The 23566-nt window shown below is 44.2% G+C and overlaps 2 protein-coding genes across 5 annotated transcripts in view; one reads left to right on the top strand and one right to left on the bottom strand.

The window, feature by feature from the left end:
• Window positions 1–7908, top strand: part of IL17D (interleukin 17D) — a 43973-nt gene extending 36065 nt beyond the window's left edge. For both annotated transcript variants that reach the window (XM_059684227.1, XM_059684226.1), the window contains exon 3: window positions 6469–7908. In XM_059684227.1, coding sequence (XP_059540210.1) covers window positions 6469–6817 — 349 coding nt within the window. In that variant the 3' untranslated portion in view covers window positions 6818–7908. The remainder of the gene's footprint in view (window positions 1–6468) is intronic.
• A 2944-nt stretch (window positions 7909–10852) lies between these two features.
• EEF1AKMT1 (EEF1A lysine methyltransferase 1) overlaps window positions 10853–23566 on the bottom strand; it is a 34198-nt gene continuing 21484 nt past the window's right edge. For all 3 annotated transcript variants that reach the window (XM_059684230.1, XM_059684228.1, XM_059684229.1), the window contains exons 3-5: window positions 19779–19861; window positions 14115–14395; window positions 10853–11323 (exon numbers count right to left, since the gene is read on the bottom strand). In XM_059684230.1, the coding sequence (XP_059540213.1) occupies window positions 11187–11323; window positions 14115–14395; window positions 19779–19861 (501 nt within the window). In that variant the 3' untranslated portion in view covers window positions 10853–11186. The remainder of the gene's footprint in view (window positions 11324–14114; window positions 14396–19778; window positions 19862–23566) is intronic.

A 23566-nucleotide genomic window follows, 5' to 3' on the forward strand; every position in this document is an offset into this window, starting at 1 on the left:
TCCAGTCAAGGGCACATGCCCAGGTTGTGGGCTTGATCCCCAGTAGGGGGCGTGCAGGAGGCAGCCGATCAATGACTCTCTCTTATCATTGATGTTTCTATCTCTCCCTCTCCCTTCCTCTCTGGAATCAGTAATTTTTAAAAAAGACTCTTATAGTTCGTATAAAGTTGCTTGTAGTTCTCACTGAATTGTTTGAGAATCCTTATTACCATTACTCTGAGTTCCTGATCTAACAAATTGTTTACTTTCATTTCATTTCGTTCCTTTTCTGGTGATTCCTCTTCTTTCATTTGGGGGTTCTTTGTCTCCCCATTTTTTAAAATATATTTTATTGATTTTTCACAGAGAGGAAGGGAGAGGGATAGAAAGTCAGAAACATCGATGAGAGAGAAACATCGATCAGCTGCCTCCTGCACACTCCCCACTGGGGATGTGCCCGCAACCAAGGTACATGCCCTTGGCCGGAATCGAACCTGGGACCCTTGAGTCCTCAGGCCGACAGTCTATCCACTGAGCCAAACCGGTTAGGGCCCCATTTTTTTATGTCTCCCCATTTTTGCTGTCCCTTTGTTTTTGTTTGTATGTATTAGATTAAACTGCTATGCCTCCCAGATTTTGTGAGGTGGTTTTATGTAGTAGGTGTTTTGTGGAACTTGGGAGTCTCTTAGATCTCCTGAGCTGGGTGCTCTAGGAAAGCCCCCTACTTTAGTTATTTGGGTTCTCTTGTTGTAGTTGTGTCTTGAATGTTATTGTCCCATTTGTGGCTGGAGTCTCCTCTCAGGCTGGCTATGTGGCTCAACGCCAACTACATTAAGTGAGCTGCTGTGGAGGTGCTGACCAATCAGAACAAAATAAAACAAAACACAACACAACCTGAAACAGAATTAATAAAACAAAAACATACACAAGTCCCCTACAGCACCAACAAAAGCAACCACCAGAGAAGAGAGAATTAGGAAAGAGAATAGAGAGCAAGAATAAGAGAAAAAAAGAAAGAATAAAAAAAATGAGAAACAAAACAAACAAATTTTAAAAAGCACAAACAAAAAACAAGAGAAGGGGGCAGAATATGTTAGGTGCAGAGCTGAAATAAAGAAAATAAGAATAAAGAATTAGAGGAAAAGAGAAGGGAACCGTTTTAAATAAAGGAGGTGGAAAAGAAATGAAAAGACAAGAAAATTTTTGAAAAAGGAAAATAGAGGAGAAAGTAGATAGGCCTAAAATAAGAAAAATAAAAAAGATGTGCAAGCAGGAGAAAAAGAGAGAAAAAAAATGAGTAATGAAAGAAAATTGCGTAGTAAAAGGGAAGAGGAAAATTAGATATATGAACAAAACAACAGAGACTAGAATAATAACAAATAAAGCAGATAGATGAAGAACATAAATTTAAAAATGGGAAAAAAAGAAAGGGAAAAAATTAAAAAGGAGAGGAAATAAGAGTGGGGGGAAAGTTTTAAGAAAATAACCCTGAAGTGGCATTTGTTTCAGCAAGTTTAGTGCCCCCTGGGAGCTCGCTTTGGATCCCACTCTTCTGTTCTGTCTGCCAATTCTGGGCTTCTTGTTAGGTACTTAGGTGGTAACCACAGTCAGGTACTATCTTTTGGCTTTCAGCAACCTGCTTGATGTTCCTAGCCATCCACCAATCCACCACTTGTGTCTGTCTCCACAGGCCTTGGCTGCAAGCAGGAGGGGCCAATCTGCCCTCTAAAGTAGGTTTGTTAGCAGCATGGGGCCCAGGGCTGGGTCAGCGCACTTCCCCTGGTTCCTCAGGCTCCACCTCTGCCTGCCTTTGCCTGCTAGCCAGCTGTCAGTCTTACTCACTCAAAGGTCTGTTTCTGTAAGAGCTTTAGGTGGGGGAGGTGCTGTTTGGTTTTCAGAGAATATGGTGGGTGTGTTTCCCTGTCCCAGAGCTAGTCCTCAGCCAGTGACCCAAAATATTACTCTGCCTTGTCTGAACGTAGGTCCTTGTATGGAGACCAACGGGGTTGGCTGGAAACCTAGAGTTTTTATCGTTCTCCCGTGAGGGGAAAGTACTGCTGTGGTTCCTAGGATACTGGCAGATAGCCTCTCCCCCAGTCCAGTCACTGAGGGCTGCTTGAGACTGCTCTTTAATAGGCAGGCCCCCTCCCTCTTTTTTCCTCTTTGGAATGAAATGTCTGCGGAGTCTCCTAGATTCTATATGCTGTTGGTCATATCCTCATAGTACTTTGAGTGTGTTCTCCATACCTGTATTAACAGTAAATAGGCTAAATCAGATTCCAGTTGGACCAGCCTCTTCTCATGCCTCTGCCCATCTTGGCTCCAGGGAGGCCACTGCTGCCTTTATCAGTTTCCACAATTAGACTTCTTGTCCCTTAGAAGTTGATTTTCCTGCCTTTTACTTGATATGTCTTCACATAACGCCCTGAACAATTTCATCGAACCACCTTCTCTATCAGGGGTGGGGAACCTTCTTCCTGCCAAGGGCCATTTGGACATTTATGACATCATTTGCAGGCCATACAAAATTATCAACTTAAAAATTACCTATATTAATAAAAGCCTAGGTGGCCCTTGCGGCCTTGCACAATGCCCTCACGTCGTCACAAGATGGCTGCCACAAGATGGCTACCACAAGATGGCTGGCAGAGGAGGGCAGTTGTGGGTGATCAGGCCAGCAGGGAAGGGCAGTTGGGGGCGATCAGGCTGGCAAGCAGAAGCGGTGAGGGGTGATCAGGCAGGCAGGCAGGTGAGTGGTTAGGAGCCCACAGTCCCGGATTGTGAGAGGGATGTCCCAGATTGGAGAGGGTGTAGGCTGGGCCGAGGGACGCTCCCCAGTGCATGAATTTCATGCACCGGGCCTCTAGTCCTGCTATATTTGGTCAAACATTTCATTAATTCATCCCTAATGCCTTGGCAGGGCCAGACCAAATGATTTCACGGGCTATATGTTCCCCACCCCTGCTCTATATGCTAATAATTTGAAAATCTATACCTTCCCACCAGTACCTTCTCTCAGCTCTAGATCATCTTCCATCCCATTGTCTGAGGGATCCACTAACGTACTCTGATAAGGACACTTCCCTCTCTAACACTCTTCTCATCACCTTCAGAGTTAAACCCCAAGTTCCCTGCTATGAATCAAAACTCTTACTGGTCTAGTCTCCACAGTCACCCCAGCCCTATCTTGCCTTCCTTCCTTGCAGTTCTAACTGTAACTTGAGCCCTCAACTCTGAGCTTTGGTCTCTGCCCTAACAGCCCTTTTTCCTTTCTTCCTCTGAACAGATGCACCCGAGAACCAAATTTGCCAGGAAGCCTCCCCTGGCTGCCATGCAGGGTCAGCTGTCTAGGTGTTTCTTTGCACATTTACCCCCAAATGAGTCCTTGGATAGATGATTCATTGACATCCCACTGCCCCAAACGTTATCAGCATGCAGATAATTGTGGAATAAATGTTGAGAATGACTGGAGATTTTAGAAATTCCCTTTCATTCAAATGTTCAGTTAGGGTCTTATATTAACCTCCAGGTATGAAGGATGGGAAACCATCATCAGCTCACCATCTCTTTCTCTGAGAGGTCCAAGGTGTTATGAGAATATGGGGAAAGAGCAGATTAAATTCAACTAAGGAAATTGGAAAACTTAAGATATTGGCTTGAATTGGACCTTGACTATAGTGGGTCTTCACTGAGTTGATTCTGGTTTTGGGAAAGAGCACCCTGAGCAGAGCTGAGCTGCAGCCCATGCAGGGCACATCCCGCTGTGGGGTCCCTGGGGGTACGCTGCACGGAAGGGAAGATGGTGAAGAGGTGTGGGGAAGGTACCAGGAAGGACCACGTCATGCAGGCCTCTGAAAGCCAAGCAGAAAACTTTGGATTCTTCCTGATGGGAACCCCCATCATGAGGGAGTCCGAGGAAGCCTGTGCCTCAGCACCCTAGTTGGGTAGGAATGAGGCATTGCAGAGGAGGTGGGAAGGTGGGAAAGGTAGGGATGGACGGCTTTGTCAGTCCTCATAAGGATAGAGTTCACTGTACTACAAAAGCCTGGACGGCAGTACCGGGGGAATAGCAATGATGAGAAGCTTGAAGTCTAATTTGAGTGCGAGTCAGAATGTGAGGAGTGGAATCTGTAAATGTAAGGGTCTTGGTGGCAGAGACACTTGCATTTTGTAGGCAGCCCCCACTGCACTCATGTTTGCACATAACACAAGTATTAGTATTCATGGTTGAGTCTGCCTTTCTCCCCATAGTGCAGCAATGAGAAGGAAATTAGTAGACCTCGCCTGTGCGCACACCACCAGCAGGGTTGCCTGTGCCTGAGGCCTCCTTGCTCCCCCATTACTACCTTCATCCTTCTGGTCACACCAGTGGGAGTCTTGGAATCCCTGATGACTCAAACAGGAAATGCGCCTCTCAGCTTTAGAATGTTCTAGTGGCAGGTCCTCCAGTTGAACCGTGACCCACCCTCTCTTCAGGGCAACCTGCCCTCCCTCAAGTCCTCTCCTTCCACAAGTGTTACCCCCCCCCCCCAGGTGTTAACCACCTCTGAGACATGGACACCCACACAGCACCTCCCTTTTGGCAAAACTATCTTAGCTCTCTCCCATTCTGTAAATGGCACATAGTTGACATCGTGTAAACTTGTCATTGCATGAAGATACCATTTCTAGACTCTTCTCTGCCCAGCCATCCTAGTCATCAGTGTCTGAAGATGTTTGGTCCAAGCAGAAGGACTCATGTACCCTCTTTACCCGTCCAGGGCCATCCATCCTCTTTGGGCCTCAGTGGCATGGTCTCTAGTCCTGTTCTTTAATCCTGTCACGCCCTCCCCGGCCCCAACCCCGGCCCAGCAGCACCATCCACTGCTCCTCCCGCAACAGCCTCAGCTGTCCCGCACCCACTCCACCCCTCCACTCCCTGCTGCTCCTGCCCCCTTGCCTCCTTTTACTAGACAGTCCCAACATCTTAACTGGAAACCTCTCAACCTGGTTGATGCATTTAGTCATTAACAGTGAGGACTAGTCCACAGAACCAGTCACTTGAAGGACCTATGCAAGGTACAAGGGTCAGAGTCCTGGCCAGGCCCTTCCTGGGATGCCTGAGGTACTGCAGCCTCACTGCTGCCAGGAGCACGCAGTAAAAGAAATGGAGGAGAAACCATGCACACCTCAAGTTCTAGGGTTCAGAAACTTTTAAGCATCTATCGTTTTTTTCCATTTATTTCAGGCTCCCATTGGTCAGCACTTTGGGGGCCTTCCTGGACTGGCACATGGCAGGTCTGCAAATGGGGTGTTGCTTGAGTGGTTGGGGAAGTCATAGCTCTGATTCTGAGATTTTAGGGTCCCCAGCACTCAGCTCCAGAAGAAAGAAAACCATTCATAAGACAATCACACAAGTTTTAAATGGGCAGACTAATGGAAATGAGAATTTGGAGTCATGGCAATCCTTAGAGAAAGGGGGATAATCCCACCCTCTGAAAAGAGAAACTCTGGAGGAGTCCTAGGTCCCCATTAATGGCTTCCTTGCTTTGGGGAGGAAGAGGTAGAGGGTAGAGAGGGGCTTGGGGTTTCTCTTGTTCCCCCAGGGAGCACCAGACCCTCTGCAGTGTGGGAGCAGGCTGTTTGCAGGTGTTTGACACTTGGTCCTTTGCATCTGACCTGAAAGTAGGAAGGCCTGGATCAGGATGAAGATGACTAAGTTTAAACCTTCCCGCAATTTTCAAATGTCCCAGACTGGCCAGGCCTGACATTTCCTGATGTCACTTCAGCCTCTTCACAGAGGAGGGCACATGGACCCTGACAGATGGACACGGGGCTCACGTGTGGCCTTCTGGACAGGTGTCTTTGCTCGTGGCTGTTTCAGTGGCCAGGTGACCAGTGTCTACATGGTCTAGTGCCCAGGTCAGCTAGCCCCATGCAGATTCGCCTGTCCTGGGGACCTGTGTGGGCAGTGTCCTGGCAGTGTGGCCCTTTCTGAGGCTGCAGAGCCTGGTGGCAGACACAGTTCTGCTCAGGGGTGGCCCCTTAGAGCTGGAGTTGGGGTCCTGGCACAGGGAGGGTGTCTGATGACACTCAGTGGCTGTGTGTGTCACCTGTTGGTGCATGTGCACAGTGTAGAGGTTATTTTTCTAAGGGCACTAGTTAAGAGCCAGATTTTAGGCAATGGCTCGAGGCCAGCTGAAAAGCCTGTCTTTGGGATCTGTAGATCCGAGTCTCGCATGGACACTACCTGGGGTCAAGTGTCCAGCCAACCTTCCTGCTTCCTGTGAGCGGGAACCTCAGCACTTCCTAGGACCCCTTAAGCCGCCCGCTCAACAGGTGGCGCTCCCTTCCACCCGAGTTTGCACTAAGGCCCTGCCGGCTGGGTCGACCCCTGCGCAGTGACTGGAGCGGTTCACTGAAGCTGGGCACTCTGACGAGGTGTGCAAAAACTGGCACTGATCCCAAAGGCACTGCGCAAGCTTGCACTGATCCCGCCTCTCTCCGCAGGCTGTCCTACGACCCCACCCGCTACCCTCGGCTCCTGCCGGAGGCCTACTGCCTGTGCCGAGGCTGCCTGACCGGGCCGCGCGGGGAGGAGGACCTCAGCCTCCGCAGTGCACCCGTGTTGCTGCCCACGGTCGTGCTGCGCCGCACTGCGGGCTGTGCGGGGGGCCGCTCCGTCTACGCGGAGGAGTACGTGGCGGTGCCCGTGGGCTGCACCTGCGTCCCCGCGCCCGACCACGACGCGCCAGCTGCCGCCGGAACGGACCGCGGCGGAAGAGAGCGGAACCAGGACCCCGGTCACGAGGAGTGGGACAGGGACCTACGCAGGCCTTTCCGTTCAGGAGGACAGTGACCTGGGCAGGTCTTTCTGCCCGGGCCCCGCCGGGGAACCTCTCCGTTGTTAGGGCTTCTATTCTAGGCGGAGTCCGCGCCCAGCTGATGGGACTGAAAGGAGTTGGCTTAGTGTAGGGACCGGCCTCTGGGACGGGGCGGGCCACCACCGCCCCTGAGGCTGCGGACCCCGCCCCGCACAGCTCAGTATGTCGGGTGGCACCGCTGCTAGGACCAGCAGGCCACAGCCTCTACACGTAGGTGATAGACGCGTTTTAAACTATCTTTTTATGAGCACATATAGCTACTTATTTTCAATAAGGGCAGGAACTATTTTTATATTAGTGATTTTGAATATTAAAAATTTTTCTTGTTTTATAGACCATGTTTTCCCTTCTGCTGGCGTGTAGAAGCACAGTTGGAATCCTCAGATAAACCTTACCGGGTGCTGTGTCCCAAGTCTCTGCAGCCAGCCTGTCCTCATTGCTGGCACAACCAGATGGACAGGGTTGAACCCGACATGCCCAGCTGTCCGTCTCCAGGAGCTGCTACAGGGATGAAAGGGAAGTGTAATAGGCCCAGGGTACCCCAGAGCCATCCCAGAAATCCTAAACTTCGGTTTATTTACTAGCACATCAATGGCTGCAGGTTTCCTGATTTAAAATCTTTTTTTTTTCCTTCACTTTTCAAAGTCAGTGGGCCAATTTGTAGGTAAGAGGTAATGAGATAAAGGCCACGGGGAACGTGACATCCTTGCCAACTCTCAAGAACTTACTTGGCTGTTTGAAGGGCTTCTGGTACTAGTCACATATGAGGTGGAAATGAGCTAACTTACAATTTCAAGAAAGCAGTATTGAGCCTCTCTTTCTATATGTTGCATTGTGAACTAAATCCTTACTTCTTTAGCCTGGAAGTCTGTCCCTGAACATAATGATTTGTAAAACTAAGAGGTACTTTTTAAATCTTTTAAACAGTTGCTGGTGAAGGTATATTGCTTGTGTGTATTTCTTTCTCACGGGCTCAACTGAGTTTTAGAGGAAACAATATGTTTATTAAAGTCTTTGTCTTAATTTTATGGTGGAAGTTTAAGATTAAATCAAGTAGTAACAGAAAGTCAATCTCTTTGCTCTCCTGTGACAGCCCAGCCAAGCCGAGAAGTGCCCTTTCTTCATGTGTTTCACTCCCAAGTTTCAGCTGCCATAGAAGCACACAGTTTTGGCTGCCTGAGTCACCGTCAGTCTTTATTTGATCTGGACGCAAGGTTCACTGAGAGGACTTTCAACTTTTACTATCTGGTGACAGAAGTTGTGCATGAAAATACCTTGCTGAACAGAATCAGGATTTTCCAAGTAGCTGTGGATAGTTCTATATAGTTTGGGATTATTTTTATAAAGGTAGCCCTATGGAGCTATCTCTAGAGTGTGATGTCCAGAAACGGAAGGTTCAGAGCAACCTTTTGTTGCTAGTTCAGATAACAACAAAAATCCCTGCCCTGGCCAGGTACCTCAGTTGGTTAGAGCAGCGGTCGCCAAACGGTTGTCCACGGACCACTGGTGGTCCATGTGGTCCGAAAGGTTGGCGACTGCTGGGTTAGAGCATTGTCCTAATATTAGGAAGAAACTGGCTTTCCATTCTAAGATCTATAAAGGCAACTTTTGTACTTTTTCTCTGAATGGCACATTTATCCACTTAACTATTTATTGAGCACTTGCCCTGTTCCAGGTGCTGAGCTCCTGGAGCCAGCTGTGAACCACACCAACTCTGCACTCAGCTGAAAGTGGAAACTGAATTGGCTGTCAGCACACTGGGCATGCTCAGGCCTCTGCTCACCTCACATATTGCCCAAGAATCAGAGCTAGTTTGCTCATCTATAAAATGAGGTGGTGCCATCCACCTCACAGGTATTGTGATGGCTGATCACCATTGTGAAGCACCTAGCAGTCTTGCCCACACACAGTAGGGAGCGAAAACACACTGTCCCAGTGACTCATGAGTTACATTGAGAATAAGTAGTATCCAGCTCTTATTTGAAGTGTTTCTATTACTTCAAAGTGCCTGTTTGTTTGTTTTTAAGTACAAAAGGTAAGTTTAAAATAAAATCTATCCATGCCCTGGCCAGGTAGGTCAGTTGATTAGCACATCGTCACAATATACCCAAGGTTGTAGGTTCGATCACTGGTCAGGGCACATACAGAATCAACCAATGAATGAATGCATAAATGAGTGGGACAACAAATCCATGTTTCTCTCTCTCCCTTCCTGCCTTCCAATCTCTCTTGAAAATCAATAAATAAAAATTGAGATAAAAACGAAATCTATCCCTAGATAGCAGAAATTAGAGAGAATATATTGAAATCAGAGGGCTGTGACCCATTGTGGGGAGATACTGCTTCAATGAATAGTTTATTGAACAGAATTTTGTTCTCTTGTTAAAATTAAAGTTTTCATTTTGGAAGGGAAGGGGTTAGTATTGTGTTTTAATGACAACTAGGGAAATATACTGGCTAGAGAATTATGCCACCAAAGTTCAAGGACATCTTTTCCTCCTGATCCTGATAACATCGTTAACATAATTGCATCTTGTTGATATGGCCAGGTACAATAAATTCTAGCAGCATTGGACTGCAAATTTCATAGCTTCTTTCCCTCCTCTTAAAAAGTGCCACCATGCCTACTTTTCCTTCAAGTAATTCTATTTTGAGTGTTTCATGGCAATCCTCGGAATGGAGGTACCTTACTGGTCATTGAAGATTTTTTCCAACAGACAATATTTCTGTTGTGTGCTTATTTTGTAACAATGGAATCATTTGGGAAGAGCCCGCAGAAGACACTGGCTCCTGCCAGCTGTTCCACATTCAGAGGCCAATGACCCAGACTTCTGGTAGGACTGCATTTCTTCTATTAAGGAAGAAGGGATAAGAGGTCAGTTTTAGTAACTGGTTCAGGCTCAGACTGCAGAAAGGAAAGGAAAGGAACCAGCATGGGATTCTCATCTGAAATGGGGTTTCACTTCACCACACATTTCATCTGCTCTTGCACACAGCTGAGTAACAACATGGAAATCTCTGAATTGCTAGCAAAACTGCAATTATTATCCCTGCCCTTTCTACTCACATTATGGTTGTCTTGGTGTAAATGCAAACTTTTGAATTAAGGACTTACAAAGATGTCTATTAAACATCCTCTTTGGTTTTTGCGGTTCTATGGTAAAAATGTCAGAGATGAGGTCACCTCCTGAGAAGCCCCTGCTTACAGACAGACTTGAGAGCATCGCCCAGCCTTCCTTGCCATTCAACAGCTGGTGGCCATGCGCACTTCACCTGCCTGGAGGCAGACAGACAGACAGGAACACATCCAGGCTTACGTCAAGCTTTTCAGGTTGCCAGGCGACAGCTACAAGTCATTCTTGAAATCCAGACACCAATCACAAATAAATACGGGCTTGTTAAAATGGAATCACAAGCCCTGGCCAGGTATCTCAGTTGGTTAGAGCATCATCCCCATAGGCCAAGGTTGTGGATTCGATCCCTGGTCAGGGCACATACAAGAAACAACCAACAAATGCATAAATAAATGGAACAACAAATTGATGTGTGTTTTTTTTCCTCTCTCTCTCTCTCCCTTGTCTTCTGCCTATAAAGTCAATTTTAAAAAACATAAAACTTGAATCACAAAGGGTCCAAAGCAAAAAAGACATATTGGCTGCTTATTAAAATACATTTTTATATGAGTAAAGCTTTGCCTCTTCCTTCCTCTACCCCCATGGAGAAAAGGTTTCCCTCATCTTAAAGGCTAGATTTATAGACCAACTAAAATTGTTATTTCTATATTGCTACTTGCCCACCATTCCTAAATTACACATTACATTTCTACACATGATTTGTTATAGTATGTGTTACCTCCTTAGTTAATTTTTAGCAACCTTAAGGAAATATTATCGTAGGGGTTATTTTTTAAAAGAACATTTACTGAATATTTAACATCTCAGGTTAATGATAAAAATACATTACAATGATAAAAATACATTACATTGATAAAAATATAAATGTCTCAAAAATACTGATTATCTTTTTTTATTATTTTTTAATCCTTATCCGAGGACATTTTTTATATTGCTTTTAGAGAGTAGAAAGGAGAGAGGAGGGGGACAGAGAAAAAAATCGAACCTGCAACCCAGGTACGCATCCTGGACTGGAAACCAAACCCAAGACCACAGGCCAACATTCTAACCACTGAGAAAAGCCAGCCAAGGACAATACCGACTGATCTTTTAAGTCAATTTTAAATTATCCAAAAGTGTGATGACCGAGTGCACAGCTTCACAACCTGCTAAGAAAATAAAGAGGGGAATGTCACACAGGGTCCTGTCCTGCATTATACACGGTCTACATTTACACATCATGGTCTAGCTGAGAGTCATAATTCACGTAACAGCGAAACTCATTTGCCAAGGTCCGGGTGTGCTTTGGAATAAATTTGCACATCTTCACGCCAAGAAGTTTTGTTGCCTCTTCCTCCATGACAGCACCTGAAGAGAACAGACCAGATGAACCAGAAGATAAATACAGCCATGCACCCTGGGCCCTGGCACAACGTGACAATACCACTCAGCAAACGAGGGTGGAGGTCAGTTCTTCATATTCCTCTTTACTTTTCCAACATTTTTGAAATTTACTTACTTTCTTCCTTTTCTTTCTTATTTAATAGTTTTCCTGTCTCTACAAAGCTAAGACACTTCAAGTGTCTTGGAAATAGATTATATCCTACTAAGTAATTTAAGGAAAGCAAGAATAAGTATTAAAAACTGTTGGTTTTGTAACATGGAAACCTGCACCTGAAACCTATCTGTTTCAGGTGCAGGTTTCCCCAATGTCACCCCAATAAATTTAGTAAATAAATTTAAAAAAAAACTGGTGTTGCCCTAGCTGGGTGGCTCAGTTGGTTAGAGCATTGTCCTGTACACCAAAAGACTGCAGATTTAATTCCTGGTCAAGCACATACCTAGGTCGTGAATTTGATCCCTAGTTAGATGCATACGGGAGGCAACCAATCAATGTTTCTCTCTCATATTGATGTTTCTCTCTCTTTCTCTCCCTTTCCCTCCCCCCCCTCTCTCTCCCCCCTCCCTCCCTCCCTCTCCCTCTCCTCTCCTCCTCCTCCCTCCTTCCCTCTCCCTAAAATCAATAAAAACATATCCTTGGATGAGGATTTTAAAAAATAATACAAAATAAAATAAAATATTATAATGCCTTTTAAAAAGAAAGAAAAAAACCTGGTTTTCCACTTTGATCAAGAATCCCCTTTTCAGAACCCTCTTGCACTACTGGTGGGAATGCAGACTGGTGCAGCCACTGTGGAAAACAGTATAGCGTTTCCTCAAAAAATTAAAAATGGAACTGCCATTTGACCCAGTAATACCACTTCTAGGAATATATCCCAAGAAAACAGAAACACCAATCAGAAAAGATATATGCATCCCTATGTTCATAGCAGCACAATTTACAATAGCTAAGATTTGGAAACAGCCTAAGTGCCCATCAGCAGATGAGTGGATTAGAAAAACTGTGGTACATCTACATAATGGAATACTATGCTGCTGTAAAAAAGGACTTCTTACCATTTGCAACAGCATGGATGGAACTGGAGAGCATTATGCTAAGCGAAATAAGCCAGTCAGAGAAAGATAAATATCACATGATCTCACTCATTTGTGGAACATCATAAACTGATGAACAAAAATAGATACAGAGACAAAGAAGCATCGAACAGACTGTCAAACCAGAGCGGGAAGGCAGGGGAGGGTTGGGGGGTGGTGTAAGAGATCAATCGAAGGATTTTTATGCATGCATATAAGCATAACCGATGGATACAGACACTGGAGATGGGGGCGGGAGGGAGGTGTGGCATGTGCCAGGGGGGTAAGGGAGGTCAATGGGGGAAAAAGGAGACATATGTACTACTATTTGTAATACTTTAAACAATGTTAAAAACGAAGAATCCCCTTTTCAGTATTATCCAATCTTGTAAACCCATAGGAATATATTCACATCAACCTTTGGATGACCAAGCTATTTCTCCCTCAGCCCCCCTTCCTCACCCCACTGCCTGTCTTGCACTGCCCACCACTGTGGATATCACCCCAGATGCTGCCAAGCACCTGTTCCTCGACGCCTATGGTAGCAAGTGCTATATAGGTAGCAACCCAGGACTCATCCTGGATTCTCCCCTTTCTCACTTCCCACATGCAGAGCACAGCACATTCTTTTAGTTTTCTCTCCAACCTCGTCCAGAGCTACGTCCACTCACCCCCATAAATCTTTTTTGGTACAAAGGTCAAGTGAACTTGTTTAGACGAATGGATCTTGTTCCTTTGGGGCTGGACACTATAAAAGAAAAGTCGAGCTCTCACCAGCACCTGTCTGGGGCCCTCTCATCAGGCTCCCTTTGAGGCGACTGCTGCAGTGCAGCTCAGCCCAGAGAACTCGAGGCTCTGAAGTACAGCCCCCTGACTCTATGCCAGCCTGTCTTTCTCTGATTTTTTCACATACTTATCAAAATTAGGAATTCATTTCTTCTGTTGTAATACATTTTTTAATCTGTCCCCTAAAACCAAATGTATGCTCCATGAGGTCAGGCAATCTCCCTGTCAGCTGGCACAAAGGGCTAGTCACAGCTATGAATTAATAAATAAATACTAGTTGTGTGAACAAGAGTTGTGTTTTTGACTAAGTCTACAACTCGACAACCAGAAGAACAGCTCCACTGCTCAGCCCGGGGTGCTCCAGGCAAAAGCACGGCCACAGGCTGGGTACAGGAGCTGGGGACTGCACTCAGGGCCTGGACGCCAGGCTGCCCAGACCATAGAGGTAGTTATAGTTTTAGTTCTATGTCAGATTCCAGTACCTCCATCTTAAGAAAATCGTGTATCTCAAGCTCCCCAGAAAGAACACTGTTCTGCTATAACAAACCTGATCCAATGCCTAACTTGTAACCTCAGGCAATCCACGTTAACTCCACAGATTCGACATCAAGTGCAGAGGCTACTTTAACTACTGATGATGACCACGATGAATATTCACCACATGCAATCCCACCCAATGTGTGTCAGGCACTCAGTCCTCCAACACTGGAAGTCAGGCAGCATTACCAGCCCCATATTTACAGACGAGGAAACGGGGGCACAGGTTACAAAGCCTGTTTATGGTCACACAACAAGTGGTAGATTCAGGATCTGAGTTCTAAGATCTTTCAACTCTTGACACCTGAGGCTTGAAAATCCACCATTATCAACCTTTATGAGATGGCAGGCCAGCACTTACCTGTGCACAGCAGAATCTTGCCCTGAGTCAGGTACTTGATGGTTTCTGAGGTTTTCCTGAGACATTCCTCAGAAAGATAGGGGGGATCCGCTATGACAATGTCAAAACTATGATGGGCAATATTTACAGGGAAGTCCAGTGGATTATTGTAATCATAGAAGATAAACTCCTCTCCATAAATGGAGAATCTTCTGTCATACTCAAAGAGGTATACAGCCAAGTCTTCTCTGTGCAGCTCTCTCAGTTTCTGGTAAACACTAGGGGTGCTCACACAGGCCACCCTGGAAAACAAAGTGAATATGTGCGCAAAGAGCTCCGGTAGACAGCTTCCAACGTTAGACAACTTCACTAAGCACCAGCGGTCCTGCCACACCTTCCTAAAGGAAACAACACTGCAACTAACGTGACAGCAGTAAATTGTGAGAGAAAACAAAATGCCTCACTTTTAAGGAATCTGGTATTTAAAAATCTGAAACTCATAATGTTAAGGTACAAAAGTGATACATGTGCTCTTTATAGTAAGAAATGTAAAACATTAGGAACATATAAAGGCAAAATTAGGTAGCCGAAAGTCTAAATTTACCTATTTCATGTTCCTTTAACATTTACATCAAATACTGTTAATCTCAAACTAAATATTTTGAAGTTACTTCGTAATATTCATAATCTTGAGAGGAAAACCCCAAATAACTGCTTTAGCAACCCAGTTTTCAAAAAAAATACATTAAAATGAGGTAGGTCTCAGTGCAGAAAAGCTACTTTAAATTTCTGCAGCTTTTTAAAAATATATATATTTTTATTGATTTTAGAGAGGAAGGGAGAGAGAGAGAGAGAAACATCAATGATGAGAGAGAATCATTGATTAGTTGCCTCCTGCATGCCCCCTACTGGGGATCGAGCCTGCAACCCAGACATATGCCCTTGACCGGAATCAAACCCAGGACCCTTAAGTCCGCAGGCTGATGCTCTATCTACTGAGCCAAACCAGGTAGGGCTCTGCTGCTTTTCTGTATAAGGAAATTATTACCAGCAGCCTACAGTTTATGAACAGGTAAGCACTGTCCCAATAGTTAACTCTTCTTTTGTTAATCTTCACTCAGGGATATTTTTCCATTGATGTTTAGAGAGAGTGGAAAGAGAGGGAATGAAGAGGAGACAGAGAAAAAGAGAGGAGAGAGAGAGAGAGAGAGAGAGAGAGAGAGAGAGAGAGAGAGAGAGAGAGAGAGAGAGAGAGATGAGAGAAAGACATCGATTGGTTGCCTCGCTCCAACCGAGGATTGAACTTACTACCCAGGTACATGCCCTTGACCAGGAATCGAACCCGAGACTCTTTGGTGCGTGGGCTGACACTCTAACCACTGAGCCCACCGGACAGGGCCTAATAGTTAACTTTTAAAACCAACTGCGAAAGAAGCTAGAAATAAATACTTAACTATTGAGTTGATTGTGGTCCATCTGTTACAATGGAATGTTATGTAACATCACACCCACAAGACACTCCAGGAACACAAGGGGCAAAAAGACATTTGCATGAATGTGAGAAAATATGCCCAGAGGCACAAGAGCCAGAGACCATGGCTGCCTCACAGGAGGAGGACTGGGGGCCTGGAGATAATGAGGAAGGAGGATAACATTTTCCCAATCCCCTTTAGAACTTTTAGATATTTATCATGCATATATATTATCATTCAAAACAGTACTTTTAGATATTAAACTCAGCCTTAAACCTGTGAGGGTCATTTCTGTACACGTGCACATTAGGCACCCAAGCTAACTAGATAGGCTGCTTGGTCCAAAAACACTTGAAGTATGTAACAGCCTGATGATGGCACATATGCGTCTGTGGAAAATGTGCATGTCCGTCTGGGTGACAGGAGCAATCAGAGCTTCAGCCCAGGATGCTGCCAGAGTTTGGGGGAAAGGAGGGAGAGTGAAGGTAGAGGGCCAGGATGTCTCCACTGTGCTGGGATAACAAGCAGCAATCAGATGCACAATGAACTATTACCCAAGAAAGAGGGTGAAATAAAGGTAGTTTCAGACCAACTAAATCTGAGCTTGTTGCCAAGCAGAATTTCTCTAAAATATTCTGAAGGATGTACAAGGCAGTAGAAAAGTGTCTCATATGCAAGAAGGAGGGAGCAGAGTGTGGTGAACCCAGGGGGACAATGGGTTGTCATGGTGGGGTCTTAGGGCAACTCACTCCTGAGTTCCCTTGTGCAAGTGGCTGAATCTCTTGAGCCTCAGCTCTGTCTTTAGAATAGAGAATATAATGGTAACTACCTCACAGGGGTGTGAGAACTAAACAAGGTGACCCTCATAAACTGCTGACACAGAGGACAGGACAGGCAGCAATTACTCAATAAATGCTCCCACTTTTACTCATCTTTAAGATTATTGCCCTAGCTGGTTTGGCTCAGTGGATAGAGCGTGCGCCTGTGGACTGAAGGGCCCCAGGTTCGATTCCAGTCAAGGGCACATGCCTGGGTTGTGGGCTCGATCTCCAGGGTGGGGGGGGGGGGGTGTAGGAGGCAGCTGATCAATGATTCTCTCTCATCATTGGTGTTTCTATCTCTCTCTCTCCCTTCCTCTCTGAAATCAATAAAAATTTATTTTTTTAAAAAGATTATGACACAGCTCCTGAAGATGCCTGTCAGAAAAAATAAAAGTTGTATCCGAAGCCCTAATATTAATGGAAAAAAGAAAAAAAAATGTATAAAAGACACTGTCATTAAGAAAAACCTAATAAACAACTACATATAATTTAAAAAGAAAACAGAAAAAAAAAAGAGAAACTTGGGACTTCTAGTTAAAGATGGTGGATGGGAATGTAGATTTTCACCCTCATGAAGTCCACTCAATATACCACAAGTAAGATTCTGTTTTGTTGTTGAAGCCAAGAAGAGAAAGAGAATGTGAGAAGAGACAAAAGAAACACACATAGAAAGCTGGAAAACAGTGGAGAGTGGTATCTGGCTTGGCAGACCAAAACACCAAATCCTGAACTGGCAGCCAGGAAAGCTGGGAAGCAACCTTATCTGCATCACCGCACCCAAGGCTCAGGATCTGCAGACCAGTAACTCAAGAAGCGGCTGAAGGTCCATGTAGGCAGACAGTAATTCCCAAGACTCTCCTCCTCCCAGGAGAGAGAAACCTGGAGGAATGGTCTCTGGATTGGGGGACAAGAAGGGAGTGCCAGCACAACTAGTAATGTGGTACGGTGTGGCAATGACAAGGATTAAGTTAAACCCACTGGATGCTAGGACCTTCAGCCCTCTCAGTAATGTGGTCCCCCAGATGATGTCACAACACACATAACTTCCAGGGAAGAATTATAAGACTCTTCCTAGAGCTCTGACCAGCCCCAGAGGAAAAGACTCAGAGTGACACTGGGATTCCCTAGGAATAGCTCGCCCAGGTCATCCAACTGCAGAGATTAAGCAAGAAAGTTCTGCCATGTGTCACAGCTTTCCGACATAATCTGAGTGGCCAGTGAAGGTCAATGGACATTCAAGAAAAACATTTAATATTAGAGACCAAAATAAATGAACAGAAAAGGCACGTTGTAGTAAGCAGATTAAGTGGAGAGAAGAAAACTTTTTTAAAAATCTTGTAATTAATATCCTCAGAAGGATAAACAAGATAAAATAATGAATATTCAGCACAACCAATGAATGCAATAGTAAGTGGAACAATAAATAGATGTTTCCCTCTCCTCCTTCCTCTCTTTCTAAAAATCAATCAATAAAATTTAAAATAAATAAATATATATTCAGAGACCCCAAAAGAGAGCTGTAAATGAATATGTATATGACAACAGAAATGGTAAACTCAGCAGAAAATTTAGAAAATAAAGTTGAGGAATATTCCCAGAAAGTAAGGTAAAAAAGACAATAGGTGGAAAAGAAGACAGTAAGGAAAGTAGATCAGGTCCAACATTCAAATAACAGGAGTTCTGGAAAGAGGAAGAGAAAAAACAGTGGGGGAGGAAATAGGCTTAAGACAGTTTTCCCAAACTGAAGGAAATGAGATTGAAAGAGCTCCCCACCCAGCACGAGAGGGGAATACTCTACACCAGGACACATCAAATATTAGGAATTAAGAAAAAAACCCAAGTTTGCATTGAGCAAGGAAAAAATGGGTTTCCTGCAAGAACTCAGAACAGCATGGGATTTTTCAACAGCACCTATGGATACTTGGAGGCCAAGAAGCAATGTCCTCAAAACCTGGAATTACATACCCAGCAAAACTATTACAACTGAGAGTAAGAGTGGAATAAAGGCATTTTCAGAAATGAAAGGGTGTTTTTAAAAATATTTTTAAATTTATTTCATAGAGGAAGGGAGAAGGAGAGATAGAAACATCAATGATGAGAGAGAATCATTGATTGGCTGTCTCCTGCACACCTCCCACTGGGGATGGAGCCCGCAACCCAGGCATGTGCCCTTAACCGCAATCGAACCCGGGACCCCTAAGTCCGTAGGCTGACGCTCTATCCATTGAGCCAAACCAGCTAGGGCCAGAAAGAAAAGGTTTGAAAAATTCCCTTCCCACATATCTTTTTTTATGGAAGCTATTGAAGGATGGACCTAACCCAGATTAAGGCTGCAAAATGAGAACTGGGGTACAGGAAACTGGAAATCCAAAATAAAAGAGAGGAAAAAGGACTATGAGCATGATGGTGAAGAAAGATACCAAGATAAGAACTGTAACAAAGCTAGAAATCAACCCAGTCCAGCTTGGTAAAGCCATGAGCTAATATTTTTCAAGGAGTTGAAATATTTTTGCATTTATAGATAGGAGATATGCATAACTGGGGAAGAATTTGATGGTTAGTGGGTGATATGGACATAGAAACACATAAAAAAATAAAAAACTTATAATTTTACAGTAAGAAAAAAGTAAAAGGTTCAGCTGTAAAGAACAATGTGAACCCTGTTATAGCCCAAATCTGGAAACAATACTATTGGGAGCATGGACAGAAAGCAAGCACATCTGTGGAAGTGATAAAGTCTGAACCAGCTTTTTAGGACCATTCGATGTTAAATTACATGCATGTAAAGTTTTGTGGATTTTTATCCTCACCCGAGGATATGTTTATTGATTTAGAGAGAGAGGCAAGGAGAGAGCAAGAGAGAGAGAGAAACATCAATGTGAGAGAAAAATTGGTTGGCTCCTGTATGCGCCCTGACTGGGGATTGAACCCACAACCTAGGTATGTGCCCTGACCGGTAATGGAACCCACAATCTTTAGGTGTAGAAGGCAATGCTCTAACCAAATGAGCCACTGGGCCAGGGCTATGCATGTAAAGTCTTGATAAAAATAAAAACCAAGTTAAAAAAAAGAAAATCTACATTCTTAAAATTTCAAAAAGTCAAGTATTAAGATTTTTTTCTCTTAAAACAAACTGTAAGGTTATAAAAGTAAGAAGCAGGTTAGCAAATATTAAAATACAGGACAGAGATAAGACATCCTACAATGCATACATTTCTGGGTGCCCCTAAACTTGTTATTATAGCAGTTCTTATTCCTCATATTCTACAAATCATGAACTACAATTTTTGCAGATTATGAGTCAGACTTCTTACAAACCATCTCTCATCGAGGAAGGACATTGAAAATATTAATTTAGATTAAACAAAAGAGAAACAAAATTTGAATCTCACCTTCCACCTTCCCCAGCAGCCGAAGTCACTTCCTTAGCAAGGCGCAAAGCAGTTTCCTGACTGTACCAAAACTGGCTCAATTGCTGTAGCAGAGGGATGAGTTCAGATCATTTTAGAATTAGCATAAATTTGGTTCCTTTAATTTAAACCTGTGCATATACTTAATATTTCCCTTTTTCTTCTTAAAGCCAATTTTTTTGAAATTATTTAAAATTTTATTTTATTTTTTAAAGTATTACAAATAGTAGTACATATGACTCCTTTTTTTCACCATTGACCTCCCCCCGGCCTCCCCTACCCCCCGGCATATGCCGTCACCCCCTACCCCCAGTGTCTTACGTCCATTGGTTATGCTTATATGCATGCATACAAGTCCTTCGGTTGATTTTAAATTAATAGACAAACAGGGATCCAAGATGGCAGGGAGTAGGTAGAAGTTATACTCAAGTCCTTCTAGGACCACACTGGAATTACAATTAGATTATAGAACAATCAACCTGAATAACAAACTGAAGACTAGCTGAAGAGAAGTCTTATAACCAAGGATTTATAGTATAGCCAGATCAAGACTGGTAAGAAGGTCAGAGACACAAAAAGGGCTGGCCCCTACCACATGCATCCAGTCCCAGACAGAAGCAGCCATCACCTGTGGATTGCTTTGTAGCTCCTAATAGGCACCTCAGGTCACAGGCAGCATCTGACATTGACCTGCACATGAGTCTCTCCCAAGAGGCACCAGAACCAACACACCCTGGAGCTGGCTTCAAAGCACAAAGGAACACCACCTGATTAGTTCCATAAAAGGCACATCCAAAGGAAGATCTCGGCAAGCACCAGACCCTACTGGGACAAATTCTGCTTCATAGGGTCAGCCCCCTGCATAGTAGCTCATATACTGTGGTTGGGGTCAATCCTCACAGTCAGACAGCCTGAGGGTCAACCCCACCCACAGATGGGCTAACAGTAATCAAGACTCAACTACAACAGGAGGACTCATAACCCAGGCAAAGAACACCTGTGGAGCACCCAGCTCAGGTGATCAAGGATACTGCACCACTGGGCCCCACAGGATACCTAATACATAAGGCCACTCTACCAAAACTGGCAGACAAAGTAGTTCTACCTAATACACAGAACTCCTACCCCATCACACAGAGGCAGATAAAATGGGGAGACAAAGAAACATGCCCCAAATGAAAGAACAGGAGAAATCTCTAGAAAAAGAACTAAATGAAATAGAGGCAAGCAATCTACCAGACACATAGTTCAAGACAATGGTTATAAGGATGTTCAAGGAACTTAGAGGAAGAATGGATGAACTCAGTAGTGAGAACTTCAACAAAGAGATAATAAGCATAAAAAGTGACATAGAAACCACAAAAAGAACCAGTCAGAAATGAAGACTACAATATCTAAAATTAAGACTACACTAGAAGGACTAAACAGTAGGTTGGATGAAGCAGAAAATCGAATCAACAATTCGCAAGGCAAGGTAGCATAAAACACCCAATCAAAGCAACAAAAATAAAAACAATTTTTTTAGTGATTTGGCAGCTCCCTCATCCTGAACATGCCATGGCTTCCTCCTTTCCCACACCTCATTCTACGAGGCCTAAGTGAAATGTTTCCTGCCCTGGAAGGACCCCCTTGACCTTGTGATCATTATGTCCTTATTCTTTTCCTCTTCCATGGCACTGTACTCTATTTTAAGAACCTGCATTATGTTATGTTGCATAACAGTTTCCTTCTCCAACCAGATGATAAATGCCTGTAGTCAGGGATCATTCTATGCATCTTGACAACTCCAGATCCCAGCAGAGTACCTAATGTATAATAAGAATAAAATAAACATTTGTGGGGAAATTTTTTTTTAAATGAGGATAGTTGAATGGATTTCTGCTATTCATGGAAGTATAATAACATCCGCATTATAGGGGTACCAGAAGGAGAAGAGAGAGAACAAGGGATTGAGAACCTATTTGAAGAAATAATGACTGAAAACTTCCCTAACCTGGTGAAGGAAAAAGACACACAAGTCCAGAAAGCACAGAGCATCCCAAACAAGATAAACCCAAAGAGGCCCAAGACACATCATAATTAAAATGCCAAGTTAAAGACAGGAGAGAATCTTAAAAGCAGTAAGAGAGAAGCAGTTAGTTAACTATAAGGGAGCTCCCATTAAACTGTCAGCTGATTGCTCATCAGAAACTCTGCAAGCCAGAAGGGATTGGTAAGAAATACAAAGTGATGAAAAGCAAGGATCTACAAACAAGACTATTCTACTCATCATGGTTGTCATTTAAAATTGAAGGAAAATAGCCCTGGCTGATGTTCCTCAGTGGTTAGAGTGTCAATCCATGAACTGAAGTGTCATAGGTTTGATTCCCAGTCATGTACCTGGGTTACAGGTTTGACCCCCACCCAGTTAAGGTGTGTGTGGGAGGCAACCAATCAAAGAGTCTTTCTGACCCTCCCTCCCTCCCTTTCTCCCTCCCTCCCTCCCTCCCTCCCTCCCTTTCTCCCTCCCTTCCAATCTCTCTAAAAAATCAATGGGAAAAATATCCTAGGGTGAGGATTAACAACAACAACAAGATAATTTTTTAAAAAATAATAAAATTGAAAGATAATAAAGAGCTTTCTTGACAAGAAAAAAGCTAAAGGAGTTTATTACCACTAAATCAGTATTACAAGAAATGTTAAAGTGACTGCTTTAAGAAGAAAAAAGAGGGACATAAATATGTATAATAAATGGCAATAAATACATTCCTGGAAAACCAAGATGGCGGCATAGGTAAACACCGGAGTTAGCTGCCTCGAACAACCACTTCACAAATACAACTAAAAGACGGAACGGACATCACCAAGAACCACAGGAAAGCTGGCTGAGGGGAAATCCTTCAACTAGAAGGAAAGAGAAAAGCATAGGAGACTCAGAGGAGGCGCAGTGCGGAAAATAAAAAGGTGCGGAGGTATGCGCGGAGCGGGCTGGTAGCTGAGGGCGCAGTTGTCGTTTTCAATTGGGAGGGAGTCTCAGATTCTGAGCTCCAGTTCTGGGTGAGTCTCTAGGGACCCAGACTCAAACGGGAGAAGCGGGACTGTCTGGCTTCGGTCGGAACCTGAGGGCAGCTTTCTCTCCGAGGTTTGCAGCGGTTGCTGGGACTTTGAGAGGCAGAGCCTCTGGGGACAGGACTGAGAGCAGCCATAACTGCTCCCTCCACCCACCCTGTTTGATCCCGTGCTACCCTCCCTGCCCAAGCCCTGCGCAGAGCCATTTGCCAGATAGCCTCAGGCAAAGGCTAGATTAGCACCTCCCCAGAGGACAGAAGTTTTCCCACTGCAGACACAGCTGACTCTCACAGCCAGTTGGCCTGGAGGTCAAATCCCCCCAGTATTAACTACAACAATGAAGGCTTAACTACAACAAGACTGCGCACTAGGGGGTGCACCAAGGAAGCATAAAAAATGCGGAGACAAAGAAACAGGACAAAACTGTCAATGGAGGATATGGAGTTCAGAACCACACTTTTAAGGTCTCTCAAGAACTGTCTAGAAGCCGCCGATAAAGTTACTGAGATCCTCAAGAAATCTAATGAGACCCTCGATGTTATGATAAAGAACCAACTAGAAATTAAGAATACAGGGACTGAAATAACGAATATTATACAGACTCCCAACAGCAGACCAGAGGAGCGCAAGAATCAAGGCAAAGATTTGAAATGCGAAGAAGCAAAAAACACCCAACCGGAAAAGCAAAATGAAAAAAGAATCCGAAAATACGAAAATAGTGT

This window comes from Myotis daubentonii, chromosome 2 (assembly GCF_963259705.1).
Source record: "Myotis daubentonii chromosome 2, mMyoDau2.1, whole genome shotgun sequence".
Lineage (NCBI taxonomy): Eukaryota > Metazoa > Chordata > Mammalia > Chiroptera > Vespertilionidae > Myotis > Myotis daubentonii.